Here is a 21,625-nt window from a genome sequence, read left to right as displayed (position 1 = left end):
AGATCTTCTAGGGAGAGGTTCTCAGGCTTGCCAATGAATGAATGAATGAATGAATGAAGGGTCAATCATAGGATCATCAGTCTAGTGTTGGAAGAAACATTGGAAACCATCCAGTCCAATCCCTTCCTTTTACAGATGGCAAAATTGAGGTCCATTGAGAGGAAATGATTTGCCTGAGGTTACCCGGATCTTTTGAATTCTGATCCAGCACTTTTTTTACTGTTCCATATGTATTTTAGGGCCAAGGCCAATAACAAGTATTATTTAAGTAGCTAACCTGTTTGAAAAGCGTTGGTGTTGGTATGCTATCTTTACTCTTTGTTTTACTTTCTTTTAAAATAAAAAGTTAGTTCATTGATATCGCCTCCAAACCACCTTATCATAATGGTGTGTCACTGTCAAAAGGTTGGGACTTTAAGAAGATTTTTTGAGACTGTCTCAACAGAATTGGGTGCCAATTACTCTATGCGCTAAAACTTGGGCTTCTCATTTTCTGGTTCCATCTTGAAGGCTGAGTTTTCACAGGAGTATCCTGAGCCATCCTTTGGTGAAAACCTCCTAATGACACTTCTGCTGTCTTTGAGAGGAAGAGGCTGCTTTGAATTTCTTTAAATGGAATTGTGGAGCCCACTTTGGCTAATAGCTTAAAAGTAGAAAAGGTTTACAGTTTCTGTTTACAAATGGACTCTTGTTATGTGTTCAGAAAGCCGGAAATGCTTCCATGTGTGTTTGAATGCTTCATTTGGAGACTGGCATTTCACCATTACCTATGAGGCAAAAACAGATGGTTTCCACTGTCTGTGGAAACAGCTTGTCAGTCCCTGGCCTAAAGGCCTCTGGATACGTGTAGCGCTTCTTGCTTTGGAAGTTAACTCTTGAAGTAGACAATAGAATGATACCAGGCTCTATAAACAGTTTGTAGCTTTTCTCAGTGGTTTCTCTCTCTCTCTCTCTCTCTCTCTCTCTCTCTCTCTCTCTCTCTCTCTCTCTCACATACACACACACACACACACACACACACACACACACGTTCATATGATTTTAAGGAATTGTTAAGACTTTGGGGATGCTTCAGTCTTATGATTCAGGATTAATCAGAAATAAGTAGTTGCCTATTTGGTAGTTGGTCACTCATTAGTACCCAGGCTTCCCCTGCCCTTCTGGCACCTCAGCTTCTTATCCTTCACCTTGTAACTCCAATCCCTACTTCTTAAATTCCAGTGACCAACCTAGGCAGCTCAGGGGCCTACTTTTCATTCTTTCCTCACTCATGCCTATCCCTTTGGCATTAATAGATGGTCCATCTAGGGACTATGATCCCACAAAGGATACAGATGGGCAGACATTTAAGGATTGGGTCTTAGAAGTTTTTACTTCTGCATCTCTGGAAGTGGCAGTGTCAAGGGACCTGAGTCTGAGCATACTTAGAGCTGCTCTGGAAGTGGGCCTGCATCATCAGGGGTCACAGACCTCATTTGGGGTTTAAAGAAACCTTTTGGGCTTCAAAGGGGTGTGTATGTGTCTGTCTGTATAGTGTCCCTCAAACACATACACATAGATGTGTATATATAGAAAAGAAGAGGGCAAAAAGAAGGCCAAAAAAGACACAGTAATGAAAAGTAGTGGGGAAAGAGCCAGAAAAAAAAGTGGCAGGGCCAAGCAGAATCAAAGGGAGTCCAAGTCCTAGAGGAAGCAGGCCAGTCTGGCTCCAAGGGAGACTTACCCAGAAAGAGGCATTAGATATAGGGGGATGATAAATAACTGGGTGATAACGAGTAGAGGAATATTTGAGATACAAAGGGGAGGAGTGTAGATCAAAAGAGAAACAACAAACAAAGGGAAAGCAATATAGAGAAATGTAAAAGGATAGGAAAGAAAAAGAGCTACCAAAGAAGTATTGTACTTTAATCACGTACAGTTATCTTGATGAAGACCAAAGAAAACTTATGTTATTAGAAGTGCCATTGGGGCAGCTAGGTGGCACAGTGGATAGAGCACCAGCCCTGAAGTCGGGAGGACCTGAGTTCAAATCCGACCTCAGACACTTGACACTTACTAACTGTGTGACCCTGGGCAAGTCACTTAACCCCCATTACCTCATTCCCCCCCCCCAAAAAAAAGTAGTGAAGAAGTGCCATGTATTAGGCAAATTATACCCAGCTTAGTATATTGATTTTAGCCATTGCTGGAAGAATGGGAAAATGGCTGTTCCTTTGGCTTGTTGAATGTAACCTATTCATCCTACTCATGGTGCCCCTGAAAAGCACTTGCTGCTCTTCATTCTATCCATATATCAGAGATGAGGTGTTCTATCTGTTTAAATGAAGACAGCTTGACATAATAGAAAGAACACTGTACTTGGGAGGAGACTTGGGATTCATTCTGTTTCCTTACAGCTAGCTATGTGATTGTAGAGAAGTCACTTCCTCTAGGCCTTAGTTTCTTCTCCTGTAAAATGGAATGATTTTATTTGTACTGCCTACATGACAAGGCTTTTGTGAAGAGGAAGTAAGATAATTGTATAAAGTTCTACAGAAATATCCATTTTCCTAATCTTATAATGCCCAGGCCCCAGGATGGGCTGGCTTGTTCTTTATGGTGGAGTGGAAAGAGCTCTAGATTTAGAGTCAGGAATGAAGTTCAGATTCAAACTCTGTGGGACCTTGGGCAAATCTTCTAAACTTCCTGGGCCTCAGTTTCCTTACTTGTAAAATGAGAAGGCTGGACTAAATGGCCTTTGATGTCCCTTTTAGCTCTAAATCTGTGACCTGATAGGTGAGAGATCCAAAGATCATCCTCAACTTAAACAGTCCCTTTTTTATTATTATGTATACTACATTTTGTGCAGACTAAAGGTAGGCAAGCTTGCTCCATCAGGGAGCTCAGAAACAGGTTTAGGGGAACACATACCATGCGGAGAAAATATATTTTTCAGGTAGGGGCAGCTAGGTGGCAGTAGATAGAACACTGGCCCTGGAGTCAGGAGGACCTGAATTCATATCTCACCTCAGACACTTACTAGCTGCGTGACCCTGGGCAAGTCATTTAGCCCCAGTTGCCTCACAAAAAAAAAAAAAAACAAAAAACAGTGACAGTGGTGTTGTGGTTTTTTAAATCATCAATAAAACATTTTAAAAGAAAGATAATTCCACACCTTTTTGATGCATTGAATAGTTGTGCTGAACTGCCCTTTTCTCTTTTTGTTTCTTATAAGGGTTGGCTTTTGGGGAAAATGGGGGGAACAGATATGTTGGGAAATGTAGTTGACGTAAAAACAAGATATCAATAAAATTCATTATTTTTTTCTAAAAAGTAACAAATGTCATAATCTCCTGGAAGGAAGAAATTGTGACATACATGTGTTTCTCTTGTCTCCCATTCATCATCTAATATGATATAGTGCATATGGATAATTTTTAATGAATAAATATAAGAGACAGAAGATGTTGCTATAAGCTGGTAACATTTTATTTCATTTTCAAAATCAGATAATTTTGACTAGTAACTTTTCAGTCTTTGTTTTCCCAGTTGTGTTCCTGACCTAGCGAAGGGAGTAGGTTCTTCCTGGGTGGAAGGTTGGTCAGGGCCATGTACAGCTCCCCTTATGTGGGTTTAATGTTACTTCTTTGGGTATCACTGTCATTCTTGGGAAATCATTCAAAAAGCTTGGCCCCTTTTACATTCAGTTCAGAAGGTCCTTTGCCATGTTATGTAAAATGTCTTACACTTCTTGTGCACCAAGTAAAATAAAAGCTTACCATGTTAATTTTATCCTGATGAGAGGTAGGTCACAATGTCTTCTTTCCCCCGGGTGGGGAAATTATGGTATGACTAAAATACCCTTGTTCCACAGCTCCTAGGATGCTTTGCTTTTGAGACCTCTAGAGAATGAGTCATGATAAAAATTAGATAGGCCCCTCCCCACTCACAAACCAAGTTTGCCATTGAATGCAGCCTTGTTCTCCAGTCAAGAAAAAGACAAACTGATGTCAAAGGCTTAAGTAGCCCCCTCCAAAAAATATTGTTTTGAGATGATCTTGCCTGTATTTTCCTTCCAAATGTTATATTCACTAATCTAATACTATCTGGGGGGAGGGGGCATCCTGTTCCACTACCCCAGAAGGAATTCCTCCTAGTTGTCAGAATTAATAGATGACATTATTCAAGAGAAAGCTAGGTCACTTAAGAACTTTTTATTGTTCTTCAAAGCTTGTCTTAACCTTTTTGAATTCCAATAACCTCAATCTGTATAGTAACTCAAGCTTCCTTCCCATCAGTGCCCAAACCTTTACACCGTAAGACTTCTCCAGTGCCATGCCTCCTCCAAAATTCTGATATCTGAAATTCCCTTCCGACCACAGCCTCCTTCTCTTTTACCTCACTTGCTTCTTTACTTCTCCAAGATCTCATCATTACTTCTGGCCTCCGAGCCTTCTTCCCCCACTGCCTCCATTCTGTCACTGCCAATTTGGCTTGACTTTCTTTCCTACCCAATCTAGACCTCATGGTTCAGCATGCTGCACAGTGGCTGTTCCAGAACTTCTGCTGTTCACCTTACATTCCTTTCGCTTACCTTGTGCTTTTAGAAGGTAACTTTGGCTTCTGCTTCTCTAATGAAATCAAGACCATCTGCCCGTAAACTTCTTGCCTCCACCCTTTGCAATTCTTCTGTATTTGCCCTGCTTCTCTTCCTTCTGATCACCAAGGAGAAGATGACCTTCCTTCTTTCCAAAACTAACTCCTTCATCTGAGCCCTTGATCCCATATTCTCCTACTTTCTCCAGGATTTCTGTCATCAGGCATTCCTTGCAGGCTTCTTGTGTTTTCAGTCGTTTCTTCTCTACTGGCTCTTTCCCTTCTATTAAAAACATTCTCTGGTCTCTTTTCTTCAAAATGAAAAAGAAAACCCCTTTCTTCCAGTTGCTATCTCCTTTCTTGAGTTACCCTTCTATTTCACTCCTCCCTTTTATTATTAAATTTTTGGGAAAAGTAGCATACAATTCCCCTCCCTTTTTTTTTGTTTTTGTTTTTACTTATCTATAGGTATGTTGTTTCCTGTAAATAAAAAGTAAGATCTTTGAACTTCCCTTCAAGGACTGTTTCCCTTTTTGTCTTCCTGTCCCTATCTCCTAGCACAGAGACTGGCACAAAGCAGGTGCATAAACACTGTGTGCTTCCTTTGCTACCACCCCAATAAAATGCTTTCTCAAAGGCAAGCTATGGCCGAACATTATGACCTTTTCTTAATTCCCATCCTCCTCAACCATTTTGTGGTGCTGGACCCTTGGACCTGCTCCTGGATGCTGCTCTTGCCTCACCCTCAATGACACTGTACTCTTGGGATTGACATCCTTTCCTCTCCATTTCCCTTGGTCCTGTACCTCTCCCACGCGTTCCCCCCTCCCCCAGGAGTTCCCTAAGGCTATTTCTTTGTGCCCTGTCTTCTCTTTTCTCTTGATAGCCTCTCCCTTGATGAGCTGCTGTTCTCCCCCAGCTTCAGCTACTAACCTGTATGGGAGCAGGCAGTGCAGTGGTGCACAGTGGTCAGAACATGGTGTGGAACACTGGGTTGAACTTTCACTGCACTTTCCATATTCTCACATGGCATGGTGATTAGTGACATGTCTTATTTTCTCTTTCTAGATTGTAAATTCTTTAGTATTTCTTTGTCAAAACAAGTGAATAGATTTGTTTGCTAGGGGAAAATGAATATTTCGTTTATTTACTTGATTTAAATTGAATCTCTTTTATCTGACCAAAGCCAATCACTTTGCTTCAGGACCTTGATATTGCTTTATAGTCACATGTAGGTTCCCCAGGTTTTGTGTTGATCCCAGGGCAGCCTTTTTTCCTGATTTGCCCATGATGCTCTTGGGCTGTTTCCCCTTGTTGCCTATCTGATGTGTGATAAGAGAATTCACATTCTGATATCTGCCAAGGTGAGATGAAATTAAAATAAATATTCTGCAAAAACACCATCTGCTGTATTCCAAAGCCAAATATAAAGGCAGTTTAAATTATTTAGTGTTTTTTTTTTCCTTTTGGTTTTGTTTTGTTTTTCTAAGCCATGGCCTCCATCAGCAAATGAGAAGTTAATGCTAAGTAAAAGAGAATGAAATATTTAGAGAGTGTGGCAAAAAATTAATACCCAGGGAGATACTATCATTCACACATTTTCATGCTGATGAATTCTTTGATCAAGGACACCAGTTGGAGAAATGATGGCCAATAGATGTTTAGCATTATTTCCCTGTGATTCTGATTCTTGTCGGCCATAATGAACAAAGTCAAATGTCAAGCTAAGAGCAAGAGAGGCCACCATTTCAAGCTGCAGCAGTCTGGTGATCATTTGTCAGTGTTTTTAAATAATCGTGCTGAGCTCCATGTTATTAATGTTCAAGGATGTCTACTTTTAAATGTTCCCTGCTTTCTTATAGCATAATTATTAAATTAGCCCGGCTCAGGAAGTGAATGGCATTAACACCCTCAAAAGCAGAGATGAGGGAGGGAATTGTCTTTGTGCTATTGCTTTAGTACCTTTGTGACTTGGAATTCCTTGAGTGAAGACGTGGGCATAGCTTTTCCATTTGTTTCCATTAAAACAAACAATTGAAAATTAACACACATGTGATAAGCTAAAATCCAAACAGAGACACACACACTCTTGATTTGTAACTTCTACACAATGGGAATTTCTAAATGAAAAGATACTGACTTCGAAGATACCATTTATAGAACCATCAGTATTTGCTTTGTGTCCCTAGTACTGCTCTTCCTCTTCATCATAAACATTTGCTGAATTGAATACATAGTAGAAACAGAAAGTTTACTCTTTGAGTTAACAAACCACAAGGTGAGTTAGGGCAGGAAGCACCTTTGAAAATGAGATTATCATTGAGCGAATTTGATCATAATGAAATGACAACAAAACACTCATCAAACACAAGTAAGATACGGTTGAGCATATCATAGTAATATACTATTAAAGTTAAAGAACATATCCCTCTTTCCTGTTCATCAAGAAACAAACTTTCTTAAGGTATCGGGTAGGGGGAGAGCTTCTTTGGGAGTTTGGTGAGAAGTATATTGTGTAATACTACAATGTATCAAATTTAACTCATTTTTCTCCCCCACCCCCTCCAATGACTTAAATGAATTGCAAAAGTGAAAGTGGGGGCAGCTAGGTGGCACAGTGGATAGAGCACCGGCCCTGGAGGCAGGAGGACCTGAGCTCAAATTGTAACGATTGGAATGACGCCACCTGCTGGAGACTTACTGTAGAAGAGTTCTGCCCATGAAGCGAAGGTCTTTGAGGGCAAGACCCAGGAGTCTTTTCTTTGGCATCAGGAAGTGACGCGGGCTAGTGGGAGGAGGAAGGAAGAGACTGGCGCTCAGTCTCGGGCTCTTTTGTTTGGACTCTGGTGAAGAGCGGAGCTAGAAATGTGCTCTCCCTTTAATAGATAGGAATCTAGGCCTTTTCTTCTCTCTTTACCAAACTCTTATTCTCCTTAATAAATGCTTAAAAGTCTAACTCTTGCTAAAGCTTATAATTTATTGGCGACCACTCATTGGATATTTTAGACAGACTAGCTAGAATTTTAACCCTTAACAAAATCCAGCCTCAGACCTTTGATACTTACTAGCTGTGTGACCCTGGGCAAGTCACTTAACCCCAATTGCCTCACCAAAAAAAAAAAAAAATTAAAAAAAAAAAAGGAAAAGTGAAGGTGACAGAGTTCAGGTAACCCAAGATCAGAGAAGGAGCCAGGTAATCTGCTACCATGAATGTGAATGGTAGCATCCCCTTCAACAAGATACTTCCATTTAGGGATGCAAGATTGCTCTCAGTGCAAAAATGAAAATGTATCTTTTGGTATGGGTCAGCCATTATCTATCCCACCCTCAGCTAGTAGTTAGAGAAAATCATTGGGACAGAACTAGAGGGAAGTTCCTGAAGAAAGTATTTGAGAAATAATTTTTTTTTTTTTTTTAGTGAGGCAATTGGGGTTAAGTGACTTGCCCAGGGTCACACAGCTAGTAAGTGTTAAGTGTCTGAGGCTGGATTTGAACTCAGGTACTCCTGACTCCAGGGCCGGTGCTCTATCCACTGCACCACCTAGCTGCCCCTGAGAAATAATTTGAATCATGATCCAAAAGGGAAAGTACTAGAATTAAGAGGGAGTGAGAAAGGTTTCCGGTAGAAGTTGGGATTTTTGTTAGAATGTAAAGGAAGCCAGGAGATGGAGATGAAGAAGGAGAACAGTCCACACATGGGGAACAGAAAAATTTCCAGAGCTGGGCATTTGATTTGATAGAAGGACAAAAAAGTTTTAAGAGGCGAGGAATAGAAAAATTGTAGAATCTTTTCAGGTGTCATTTTTCTAATAGAATAGATCAGTGTCGCAAACTCTCAGGGCTTGTGTCTTCTGCTGGAAAATGAGAGATAGACTAGAACTTTCAACTCTGGTAGTCTGTGACTGTAACTCATGTCTGGGAAGGTTTAAGGATTGTTCTGCATCCTTTCAAGCTGCTAAAGGTCTGTGATTCCTCTCCATTTTTCTCAGTCCCTACCTTCACTTTTATTTAAAAAGAAAGCCAGGAGCCAGCCAATCGTCAGGAAGTCCACGGGACACTTTCCATTATGGATCACTGATTTTGAAAATTTGAAAATTGTGTTTCACCATATAAGCTTCTGGATTATGGAGAAGTCACAGTTCCCTCAACTGATAGTACCCTCCATGTTTGTGCTGAGCTGCTCTGTGCAGTTATCTAGGACTCCAGAGTTCTCTCTGAGCTCTGATAGAGAGAAGAAGCTGCCATTTCTTTCCTTGGTGTTGAAGTAGCAGCCAAAATAAATTGACTGATAATCCATTGGAAAGTTTTTGTTCCCTTTTAAAATACAAATATATTGACAAGGGAAAGCCATGGTAAAAGCCTGGCTACAAAGGCCTCAGAATGTTTGTTTTTAAGCAGTAGGATGCAGATACTCTCCTTTATCTCAGACAATACTGCTGTTATCTCCAGGCTCCAATGGCCCTAGAGTCTCAAGAGAAGGCAGTTGTAGAATGTCCAAGTCCTGATCGTCAGGAGCACTAATGGAGGAGAAAACCGAGAACTGAGGTTTCCCTTTTGGTGGGAAATAGCAAGGATTTATGAAATATCTCTCCGTGTGGAGCATGTTAATGGATCTTGCCGATGCCCCAGGAGAGTCAGCCTGAGACAAGTCAGTCAGAAAAATGAACCTGGAATGACTGGGACTTGGGTTCAGATCCTGCCCTTCCTACTGGCTGTGTGAGCCTGGGCAAGTCATAACACCTCTCTGAGCCTCACTTTCCTTATCCATAAAATAGGGATAATAATAACACCTACCTCGGGTTGTTGTGAGGATCAAATGAAATAGTTTGTAAATCACTTTGCAAACCTTAAAACATTATGTAATGTGAGCTGTTATTATTAAACTGACTCTGTCACTTGAAAGGAGAAAATTGAAAAGTGTGTAACAACACATATTAATCATAATAAACATTTACTAAGTGCCTATTATGTTGCAGGCCTGGATTAAATTTATGTTTAGAAGCGGGACAAGGAAAAACATTAAGGACCTGGATTTGAAGCTAGAAAGGACCTTAACATCCAGCTAATGCAACCCCCTCATTTTATAGATGGAGAAACTGAGATTCAAAGAGGTTAATGGACTTAACCAGGCTTACAAGGCTAGTAGCTGAATCAGGATTTGAACTCAGATCTTCCTCCATTCCTTTGAACTCAGGGCAGCTAGGTGCAGTGGATAGTGCCAGGTCTGGAGTCAAAAAGGTTCCACTTCCTGAATTCAAATCTGGCCTCAGAAATTAGCTGTATGACCCTGGACAAGTCGCTTAACCCCATTTGCCTCAGTTTCCTCATCTGTAAAATGAGCTGGAGAAGGAAATGGCAAAACCACTCCAGTATCATTGCCAAGAAAAACCCCAGATGGGGTCATGAAGCATCAAGCACGACTGAAAAGACTGAACAACAACTTCTTGGCCCCAAGGGCACCTGGCTGCCTTTGCTTCCAATTGCAAGGTAGTTTTGTTAATAAAATTTTAGGACTCAAAATTAGTATCAGGAGCTGCCTTTCTCTCTACCTCCTTAAAACCTGTTTTACTCAGATGTTGCTACTTACCTCTATCTCTTGGCTCCTAAAGGAACCACTCTTGGGGATTGACTCCTGCCTTACTAGGAAACATGTCAAAGCTTCCAGGCTTATGGAAAGCTAACTCAGTATCAAGATCCTTCTGGCTCTTCATACATAGTGTCCTTGGAGTTCCTGAACTTTTCTACCTAGACTCTCTCCTTGGATTTCAAAGAATTTGCCTGCTTTAACCTCTGGTGTGTGTTTAGTTATTTGATCTTTTCCTGACTCCTGTGATAAAATAATGGAATTTGGCAGACGCCCAGGGGTCGCACCTGAATGATCTTACTGTTTGGGAAACTGGCTAGGGATGATTGGATATGGGTCACACCTGGCCTGCCCTGAGTGATGGATGCTGCTGATGTCAGCAGGGGAACCACTATCCACATCCAGCTTGAAGGACCTCCCTTTTGGGGGAGGGAAAGTAAAAGTAAAAAAAGGAATACTTGCTGAGGGCAGTGGGTCTTTTCCTGCCAGTGAGCTTCTGGGAGCAGACTGCTGAGAGGCTGCACAACAGTTTCCTATTGAAACTATGGACCCCAGGTGGTAAGTTAGTAAAAACAAGTCCGGCTCTTTGAATTAGCTGAGCCAGAAGCAAGTTTGGGGATTGCGTCGCCCTTTGCTAGAGCCAGGGAGCTTATCCATTTTTCTTTTCCCCTATTCCTTTGTCTTTGACTTTATTAATTTCACCTTTGCTGTGTATTTTATTCCCATTAATAGAATCTGGTTTGTGGAAAAAAGGCTGTTAATCTCCTTTCTTATTGGCCTGGGAGAAATAACTGAAAAAAGCAGTTTGGAAGGGAGAAAACTTTGGACCTAGAGATCCCTCATTTTCTGAACCCCAATATTATGGCAAGCCACCCAATTAACTCTCCCCATATTAAATTTGGCCGCTACACTCCCTAGACCCACATTATTTGTATATGCCTTGATTTTTGACTTTCCTACTCAGATATGACCTATTACTTTGCTCTGACCTTTGGTTTCCACTCCAAAGTGTGTGCCTCTTTCTAAACTCTAGCTGCATTTGTGGGCCTCTGGACACAACTTGCTCTGTTCTTGATGCTGAGTGAGATGAGCAGAACCAGTAGAACATTGTACACAGTATCATTGTGTGTTGATCAACTGTGATAGACTTGACTCTTCTCAGTAATACAATGGTCCAAGATATTTCCAAAGGACTCATGATGGAAAATGCTCTCCAAATCTGGGAAAAAAAGAACTGCGGCATCTAGATGCAGATTGAACCATACTATTTCTATTTTTTTTCTTTTTTGCTTTTCTTTTTTGAGGTTTTTCTCTTCTTTCAAAATATGACTAACGCAGAAATATGTTTAATGTGATTGTACATGTATAACCTATATCAAAGTGCTTGTTGTCTTTGGGAGGGGAGAGAGAGGAGAGGGAGGGAGAAAAATTTGAAACCAGAAATCTTATAAAAACAAATGTTGGAAACTATCTCTACATGTAACTAGAAAATAATAAAATACTTTTATGATTAAAAAAACAATAAAGGAACTTAATGGTCTGCTTTTAAAAAACAACAACAAAAAACTTGTTCTGTTCTCCTGGCCCCAGCCCTTTGCCCTATCTGTGACCCACTGAGACAATTACTGTAACCCATTTGTTGACAGTCAAAATCAGAAAACACCTTTTAAGTATGTCACTGATTTTTCAGAGAGAATAATTACAATATTTGGACCAAAGTGTATTTGTCATTGACTAAAGACCAAGTAAAAGTTCCAGTCTTCAACAGGGAAGAACCTTTCACAAAATAATGACTTAAGAGTTGTTCTACTCCCCACCCCCATTCCACTTTGATTCAGATTAAAAAAAAAAAGTCAGACCTTGTGCTATTGTTATTGCTATTGTGTTGGCTGAGCTAGATCCCTGCTAGGAAATTCAAAAGTATGAAGTTCTAACAATCTTATAGAAATTTTGATCCCATTCTCATTAACATCCAGACACTAAGGATTATAATGAAGTCAGATAACTTCAATTCCCACAAATAAGTGGTAAACATTGACCCCAGTAATATCAACAGACCCCTCTGTATCCATTTGTTTATTGGTCTTCTCTGCTGGGAAGGAACCTTAGCCCTTGTTTGTAGATATGCTGATCTTAATATCAAGAGCTCGCCTTCTTTCAGTTCTTCCGAAGTCCAGAAAAAGGCTTCAAGGCTTTCCTTAAAAGGACTAATGATCCTCCTGAATCCCTGATCCATCCCCTGCAGGAATTCATAATTTCTTAGAGAACCACCCAACCAGGAATTCTTCCTCCATCTTGGTCCCTGTGCTTGAGCTTGCCTTTCCCTTCCAGTTTGCTACTTATAGACCAGTTTTTCCAGTTTTCCTTAACACTTCTTTCTCTTTAGTGACCCTCTTGTCTTTCTTCCCCTCCTTCAAAAGGGTTGAGCTAATAACGTGGTAGATAATACCTTGATACTGTAAATTTTTTTTTTAAGTGAGGCAATTGGGGTTAAGTGACTTGCCCAGGGTCACATAGCTAGTAAGTGTTAAGTGTCTGAGGCTGGATTTGAACTCAGGTCCTCCTGACTCCAGGGCTGGTGCTCTAGCCACTGTGCCACCTAGCTGCCTGATACTGTCAAATTAATGGTATGTTTCCCTTTAATGGAATTTTATTTTGAAATATTTAATGCCTTGACATAAAGTGGAGAAATGAGCAATGTAGAAAACAAAAGAACGCTCAGACAATATGTGAGCCTCTTTGTGGGCTTGGCTAGAACTTAAAGACGGGGCAGCTAGGTGGCGTAGTGGATAAAGCACCAGCCCTGGATTCAGGAGGACCTGAGTTCAAATCCGGCCTCAGACACCTGACACTTACTAGTTGTGTGACCCTGGGCAAGTCACTTAACACTTATTGCCCTGGGGAAAAAAGGGGGGAAAAGAACTTAAAGACCCCTCTAGGCTCTGTAGAGTAGCTGTTTATCCCATTTCTAGCCCACCACGGGGGTCATTGACTCATAGCTGTAGAGCGAAAAAGGTCATCTAGTCCAACCCCTCACTTCCACAGGAGAATGCTTTGTTTAAATGACTTGCTCAAGTTCAGAGAAATAGTAAGTATCAGAGCTGGTATTCAGACCCAGGTTTTGTGATTGAATTCAAGTTGAACACTCCTTCCACAAGCCACTGCTAGCCCTGTAGAAATTGGCTCTTGTTGGAAAGGTGGGTAGTTTTTGCCACCATTGTGGTTTTCCCCTCTCAGAGTTAATAGCCCAGGAACTGCCATTGTCAATCAACAAGTTTTATCAGCTACAGGCTTCCCAGGCCAAGGTTTCTTTGGCCAACTCATTTTCTAGCTGGGCTGGGATGCCTCTTCTTCCTCCTCATAAATGACTTGTGCAAACTATTGTAGCACATGGGGTGTGTTTGTTCTGTGAACTGCCTAGAGTACTCAACTCTTCTACAACCAGCTAGGCATTGACTCCAACAGATTTTGTGAAGAGCCACTATAAGCTTTGGGTTTTTTGAGAAGAGTTTATAGCCTAGGCATAAGGTCATGAACTTTCATCTGGCTTGGGGGAACAGTTCCCAGGATGTTTCTAGGTTTTATTAGATATGTGAAAAGGAAGTTTCCTTGGCACAGAACAGACATGAGAAACTTTTTTTGCATACCTAGAGACCCAATATAGTACTGCTGGCAAAGGCCAAACTCCTGAGGAAACCACTCTACCATTGGTTGAAATTAAATAGCAACTTTTTGTTTGTTGTGGAGTATGGGGTCTTAAATGGAGCCTTTCCTAAACCCAGGTACTGTACTCTCATTTAAGCCAGAGTCTGAATAGGTTTCTGATTCACTCTTGGGAGGCCTGGGAAAGGAGAGCTTTGCCTTGAATCAGTTAGTCATTTTGATTCCTTTTGTGCAAATGAGTCAGTAGTCAAAGCATCTAAAATATTCATAGACACTCTTCAACATAGCAGAGAGCTGGAAACAAAGTGGATGCCCACCAATTGGGGAATGGCTAAATACATCTGTTATATGAACGCAATGGAATGTTAATCACTGTACCATACGACTATGAAAAATTCTGAGAAGCATGGAAAGATTTATATGAAATTGAATAGTGAATTAAGCAGAAACAATAAAACAATATACACAATTAGAACAATGTAAATGAAAGAAAGAACAGTGATAACAAAAGCAACACAAATAAACGTTTTGTAATTATAATGACCAAGATTGACTCTAGAGGAGAGATGAGAAAATGGGTGTAGAACATAGGTTATGCTGCTGGGCTGTGGTTAGTGTTAATGAACTGCATTTTATCCTTTGTTACAGGGGATATAATGTGACATTTTAAAAAGTCAATTAAAATATTAGACGTTTTTAAAAGAAAAAAAAGAAGCAAGAAGTGCCTCACTATAGCTGAGCCATGACCTTGTGGCTCTACAGTGGGTTCCCCATATGAGTTTCCGGGAGGGTGAAACTTGCTGCTGGTCCAGCTTTTCTGCTGACACCCTTAACTCAAGGACGATTTTGATGACACAGCAAAAAGCAAGACGTGTATTTTTAATGTGGTTGCCATGTAATTACAATGGGTAAAAAGAGAGCAAAACTGAGATTAAGCTATTTTTTTTTCCTGGAGATGAGGGGAACATTAGGAAATCTTCATGGTTGGTAGACTTGGTGAGGTCCCAAGACTGGAACTGTTTTGTACAAATAGCTGGGGGTATACCTGGACCAAATATGGATGGGGACACCCCAGGAGGGGGCAGATGTACACTGAGGAAAGGAAAAGTAGAAACCCAGACCAGGCAGCCATGTTCTGTCATGTACTTACTGTTAGTCAAGCCTAATGGCAGCATTACCCCAAAGCTCACTGCTCTACTGTTGGGGTTTTTCCCAATTTTAAGAGTATTTTATTATTCTCCAGCTACATGTAAAGATAGTTTTCAACATTTGTTTTTATAAAATTTTGAGTTCCACATTTTTCTCCCTCCCCAAGACAGAAAGCAATCTGATATAGGTTATATACGTACAATCACATTAAACATATTTCTACATTAGTCAAGTTGTGAAAGAAGAATCAGATGTTTACAAGGGGGAAAACTTCAAAAAAGAAAAGAAAAAGTAGAAATGGTATGGTTTAATATGCATTCATATTCCACAGTTCTTTTTTTCTGGATGTGGAGAGCATTTTCCATTATGAGTCCTTTGGAATTGTGTTGGATCACTGCATTGCTGAGAAGAGCTAAGTCTGTCACAGTTGATCATCACACAATGTTGCTGTTACTGTGTACAATGTTCTCCTGGTTCTGCTCACTTCACTCAGCATCAGTCCACTTAAGTCTTTCCAGGTTTTTCTGAAATCTGCCTGCTCTGCTCATCATTTCTTATAGCACAGTAGTATTCCATTATATCCATATACCACAACTTATTCAACCATTCCCCACTTGATGGGCATCCCCTTGATGCCCTGTTGTTTTTGAGTCTTCACTGTTTGACACACTTTCCTTCAATGTACCCAGTGAAACATCTCACTAAAAAAAAATAGTTACAAGCTAAATTACAAAATAAAAAACTCCCTGGGCCTCAGTTTTAGCATATATAAAGTTAGGAATTGGAGTGGGGAGAGTCAATTAGATAATCTCTAAGGCCTCTTTCAGCTCTAATGTTCTTTAGATAGAGACAAAGACAAAGATCAATCTATCCATTTCACAGTGGAGCTTTTGGAAGCCAGTAGGCCACATACGTAAGCTATAAATTCACTTTTGGTACGATTAGAAACAAATGATTTTCTGTATGATTAGGTCATTTAAGTATGTTTTGCTTTTAAATCTTTACTGTGAACAAAGAATTAAGAAAGAAAATTAGTGACATTATTTTAAAAGTCTTTTGTATTAGTTTGGCAGTATACAACCCTTTGCCTTCTGAATGTTCTAAAACTCTTTTCCATGAAGCTTTAGCCTATACATCCAGGAAGCTTTAATGGGATTTGATTGTCCATTGGCAGAAGGGCAAGTGAAATAAATTTAGTCATTTGGTAACAATACTATTGGCCAGCTATACTTTTTTTTTTTTTTTAGTGAGGCAATTGGGGTTAAGTGACTTGCCCAAGGTCACACAGCTAGTAAGTGTTAAGTGTCTGAGGCCGGATTTGAACTCAGGTACTCCTGATTCCAGGGCCGGTGCTCTATCCACTGCGCCACCTAGCTGTACTTTTTTAATCTAGATGTTGTACATAACTTAAAAAAATTTTTTTTTTACAGACTTATTGGGTACGTGACTTGAACGGGACAGTGATTATAATGGCCCTGAAGTACTTTTTTTCTTTTGGCAACACTGGGAAATGGTGTAGGTAGGCAATGAGTTGAACTCTGATTAAATGCAGTGACCACTATTGGTTCCAGAGAACAGGTGATGAAACACTCCTGCTTCCTTGTTGGAGTGGACTGTGGACACCTAGTGAGGAATGTGCTGATAGACGCTTGCACTGGGTGAAAGGCTTTTGCTTCACTTCCTTTGGTACAAGGGAAGACTATGAGTTTGGAAATAACAGTAGGAAATAGCTGTGGTATAAACAGGGAAAGATATCAATAAAATTGTATTAAAATGTTAAAAAACAAAAGCCACATACATACTTTTAAAAAGTGTAATGTGGTTAGTTGGGGGTTTTTTTATGTCAGGTGACAAATTAGTTCAGAGGCTAGTCTGTCAAAAATAAAGTGGTAAGAACAAAGGGAATGACTTAGACATTTCACAATACTGTGTCTTATAATTGATCTCAAAGCATTTTTTGCCCCTGTGGATTGTTGCATAAAATGGTCTAGGCCAAATGGCCTCTTTCAGTTTCAAGAATCATGTCACAGTATACTATTTGTAATACACAGAGGCTTGAGACTGGGTCAAGCCTTAGACGGCATGATGGCAAACAAAAGCCATGGACCTAGAGGGCGAAAATGCTTTGTCCAGTGGCTCTTTAGCAATAGACAGCACTCTCGAATCATTCAGGGCTCTGACCTTTTGCTCTTGCAAACATGTCCATTCTTGTCTTCCTTCTGGATTACTTTCCCTCCTTCCCTTCTTCTACTCTTCTAAAGTTTAATATGCATCATATTTCTAAAAGTGAGTTTTTATTGTTGTCTTTTTTTTATATCATCGTGGTTTCCCCAGTATCTCTTCTATTCCTCCTCACAGAAAGCCTCACATATAACAAATAGCATTTTTTTTTTTTTAAGATAAAAAGAAAAGGGGCGGCTAGGTGGCGCAGTGGATAGAGCACAGGCCCTGGATTCAGGAGGACCTGAGTTCAAATCCGGCCTCAGACACTTGACACTTACTAGCTGTGTGACCCTGGGCAAGTCACTTAACCCCCATTGCCCCTCAAAAAAACCCCCCAAAAAAAACAAAAAGAAAAGAAGAAAAAAAAAATCAGCACAACCAACCAATACACTGAAAAAATCCAAAAACATTTGCAATGTATAGTATTTGTGGACCTCCTTTCTCCACAAAGAGATAGGTTGGGGGTGTTCTGTTATATCTCTTCATTTGACTCCTACTTGATCTTTATAATTATGCAAGAGTCACCTTTGATTTGTGTGTGGTGTTTTTTTTCCATTTACATTGTTTTAATCACTGTATATGTTATTTTCTTGACTTTGTCAGCTCTGTATCAGTTAATATAGAGCTTTCCATGCTTTTCTGTATTCATCACAAACCTCATTACATTCATGCACCGCAGTTTATCCATTCCCCAATTGATGAGCATCTATCGTTTCAAATTCTTACCTATTATTGAAAGTGCTACTATAAATATTTTGGTATATGTGGGCACTTTCTTCTAATTAGTGACTACCTTGGGTTAAGTGCAATAATGCAGTCTCTGAATCAGAGGGAATGAACCAATAATAATTACCAAATTTGATATTTTATTTGCATAATTCCAAATTGCTTTCCAAAATAGTTGTACCAATTCACAGATCCACCAACAATGTATTAGTGTGCCTTTGATGACAGGCACAACCCCTTCAACATCGAGTATTGCCATTTTTGTCATCTTTGCCAATTTGCAGGGTGTGAGGTAAAATCTTAGGGTTGTGTTTTTATTATTATTTTGCTTATTAGTGATTTGAAGCCTTTTTTCATGTGGTTATGAGTACTTTGTATTTCTTCTTTTGAGAATCATTTGTTCATGTCCTTTGATCACTTATCTATTGGAGAATGATTATTAGTTTACACATGCACTCATACATATGCTTGTTAATTATATTTTAATACCAAACACTTATCAAAGAAATTTGATACAAAAATTTTTTATGCATTTCCTACCCATAGCTGTGAGAGGTATATGATCTATTTCTCTTCTAATTTATTTATAGTATGAGCTCTAATATTAGTTCATGTATCTATTTACAGTGTGGAAAGTGATGTAAAGTTGTTCATCTAAACCTAATTTCTGCTAGACTGCTTTCTAGTTTTGCCAACAGTTTTTATCAAATAAAGAGTTTTTTCCTAGGTGATTTATATTTTGTGCCAAACACTGGGTTATTGAGTTCTATTGTTTCTGATTCTCCTTTGTCAAGTCTGTTTTATTGATCTACCTCTGTATTTTGTTTTGTTTTGTTTTTGGGGGGTTTGGGGGGTTTTTTTGTTTGTTTTTTGGTGGGGTTTTTTTTGGTTTTTGTATTTTGTTTTGTTTTTCTTTTGGCAGGACAACTGGGGTTAAGTGACTTGCCCAGGGTCACACAGCTAGTAAGTGTCAAGTGTCTGAGGCTGGAATTTGAACTCGGGTCCTCCTGAATCCAGGGCCAGTGCTCTATCCACTGCACCACTTAGGTGCCCCTACCTCTGTATTTTTGAACCAATACTAGATGACATTGATGACTGCTGCTTTATAATATGCTATCTGCAACTGCTATTCCCCCTTAATCCCAACTCATTTCATCATGTTCCTTGATATTCTGGATCTTTTGTTTTTCCAAATAAATAATTGTTATTATATTATTAAGCTTTGTAAAGTATATCCTTGGTAATTTGATTGGTATAGCATTAAAAGTATAAATTCACTTTAATAATATTGTCATTTTAAAAAATATTGACATGTCCCAGCCCTGAGCACTGAATATTCCTGCAGCTATTTAAACTGTTTTTAATTTTTTTAAGGAGCACTTTGTAATTGAATCTATACAAATTTTATATGTGTTTGGATAAATTGATCCCCAGATGCTTTATGTATTTTGTAGTTATTTGGAATGAGTTATCCTTTTCTATTATTGCTTCTTGGATTTTATTATTATTATATAGAAATGCAGTAGATTTTTGAGAGTTTATTTTGTAACCTGCAACTTTGCTGCAGCTATTAGTTGTCTTAGTACTTTTGCTGATTCCCTAGGGTTTTCCAAGTGTACCATCATATTACTGGCAAATAGGGATAGTTTTATCTCCTCATCTTTAATTTCTTTTTCTTGACTCACTGCTGTTGCTAACTTTTCCTAAACTATGTCAAATAACACTGGGAAGAATAAGTCTCCCTCCTTTACTCTTTTATTTGTCGGGAAAGGTCCTAGTGTTTCTCCATTGCATATGGTGCTTGCTTTCGGCTTTAGATAGATCTTTTAAAACGATATTTTAAAAAGGTCTTGCTATACCTATACTTCAAAGGGTTTTTTAAATGAGTGATGTACTTGCCTAAGCTTTTTCTGCATCTATTGATGATCATGTGGTTTTAGTTGTTTTGGTTTTCAACATCATTAGTTCTGTCAATTGTTTTCCTAATGTTGACCCATCCTTGCATCCCTAGTATAAATCCAGTGTGGTCATATTGAATAATTTCTTGGATTTCTTACTCCCTTTTCTTTAGTCCAAGACATAACTATTCCCAGTGAGTAATATAAAATTGGTGGGGTGCAAGATATCTGAAATCGGAGCCATGTGCTATAAAATAGAAGCCATCTCAGAACCTTACAGTGGCAGAGAGTTCTAAGTGCTGCCAGGAATGATTAATGCAAAGGTTGAAATCTTGTGCTGTCTCAGAACAGCTTGATACACTGACTAGAATCCCTAATTCTTCCTTCTCTCCTATTTTGTTGTACAGACTGTTTCCATTCTAGAACAGAGACTGACCCTGACAGAAGACAAACTCAAGCAATGCTTGGAAAATCAGCAATTAATCATGCAGAGTAAAGCTGAGTGATTTGGAGAAGAAAGCAAAATCAGGCGTGATACTAGATTTGGGGTGTGTGTATGTGTGTGTGTGTATGATAAGGTTGTAATGCATTTGTATTGTGTGAATTGTATAAATAAAACTGATATTTTACTGAAATCAAATGTATGTATGGTTGTGTTCTTTTGATGTTTAAAAGTATTTGCAATCCGGCTCCAGCCTACCTTTCTAAACTTATTACACATTACTTCCCTTCATATAGTCCAGTCAAACTGCTTGTTAAGTCCCACACCTGACATTCCATCTTCTACTGTCCTCCATGCCCACGGTGCATTTACCCCCTGACATCCTTCCAAACTCGTTTAAGTGCCCCCTTCTAATAAGGTTACCTTTCCTTTCTCCCCAGCTGCTAGTGCCTTCACTCCTCAGAACTACCTTGCATTTATTTTGTGTCCACTTACATCTATGTTTTGTTCCCTCTCATAGAATGTAAGCCCTTTGAGGGGAAGCGCTGTTTCATTTTGCCCTTGTATCCACGTGCCTCTAGCACGTAGTCCCTGGCACATAGATGATGCCGCACCTTTTATTTTTATGCTTAAACATTTGTATTTGGGGCAGCTAGGTGGTGGAGTGGATAAAGCACTGGCCCTGGATTCAGGAGGACCTGAGTTCAAATCTGGATTCAGACACTTAACACTTACTAGCTGTGTGATGCTGGGCAAGTCACTTAACCCTCATTGCCCCTCCAAAAAAAAAAATTAAAATAAAAAATATAACATTCGTGTTAGACCCCTATGCTACTGTATTTTAATATACCCAGAACAGCATGTGACCTGCATGTTCTAAAGGTTTTAACTTTACCACAGTGATCCCTTTTTCCTTTTTTTTTTTTTTAAAGTTGAGTAACTTCTGGAGGCCATAAAATCATGATGATTTCCAGTCTGTGAAGAATAAAGGTTGGCCCTAAAGTATACTAATCTCATGGGATTTTTCCATCTTTCACCCACAGTCCTAGAGTTTTCCATCTCTAGTATGAGTTTAAAATTGACTACTAAGAGGCTGGAAAAGCCAACAGATTTACTCAGAACCAAAGAAAAACGCCCAAACTTGACTGAGTCAAATTTAGTACCAGGGGAATAGGCCTTGTTTATGAAAGTACAGAAGTATTGATTTGTGGATGGGGCCAAAAATGAAAGAAACCTGACACTTTAGCATCACTTCTTCCTCTTCTTTTTCCTACTAGTGAGGGTCAAACAAGCACTCCCAGAACTCAGTGTTTCCATTTCATTGCTCAAGATCTAATTGGTTCACCAGGACCCAGAGCTATGAAA

General features: G+C 39.5%; 1 protein-coding gene across 4 annotated transcripts in view; it reads left to right on the top strand.

The window, feature by feature from the left end:
* Positions 1–20,433, top strand: part of POC1A (POC1 centriolar protein A) — a 162,177-nt gene extending 141,744 nt beyond the window's left edge. For all 4 annotated transcript variants that reach the window (XM_043975386.1, XM_043975387.1, XM_043975388.1 and 1 more), the window contains one exon: positions 20,226–20,433. In XM_043975386.1, the coding sequence (XP_043831321.1) occupies positions 20,226–20,324 (99 nt within the window). In that variant the 3' untranslated portion in view covers positions 20,325–20,433. The remainder of the gene's footprint in view (positions 1–20,225) is intronic.
* The last annotated feature ends 1,192 nt before the right edge of the window (positions 20,434–21,625 follow it).

Source organism: Dromiciops gliroides, chromosome 1, assembly GCF_019393635.1.
Source record: "Dromiciops gliroides isolate mDroGli1 chromosome 1, mDroGli1.pri, whole genome shotgun sequence".
NCBI classification, from domain to species: Eukaryota; Metazoa; Chordata; class Mammalia; order Microbiotheria; family Microbiotheriidae; genus Dromiciops; species Dromiciops gliroides.
The sequence above is the reverse complement of the archived record's forward strand: the minus strand, read 5'-3'. Positions and strand labels throughout refer to the sequence as shown.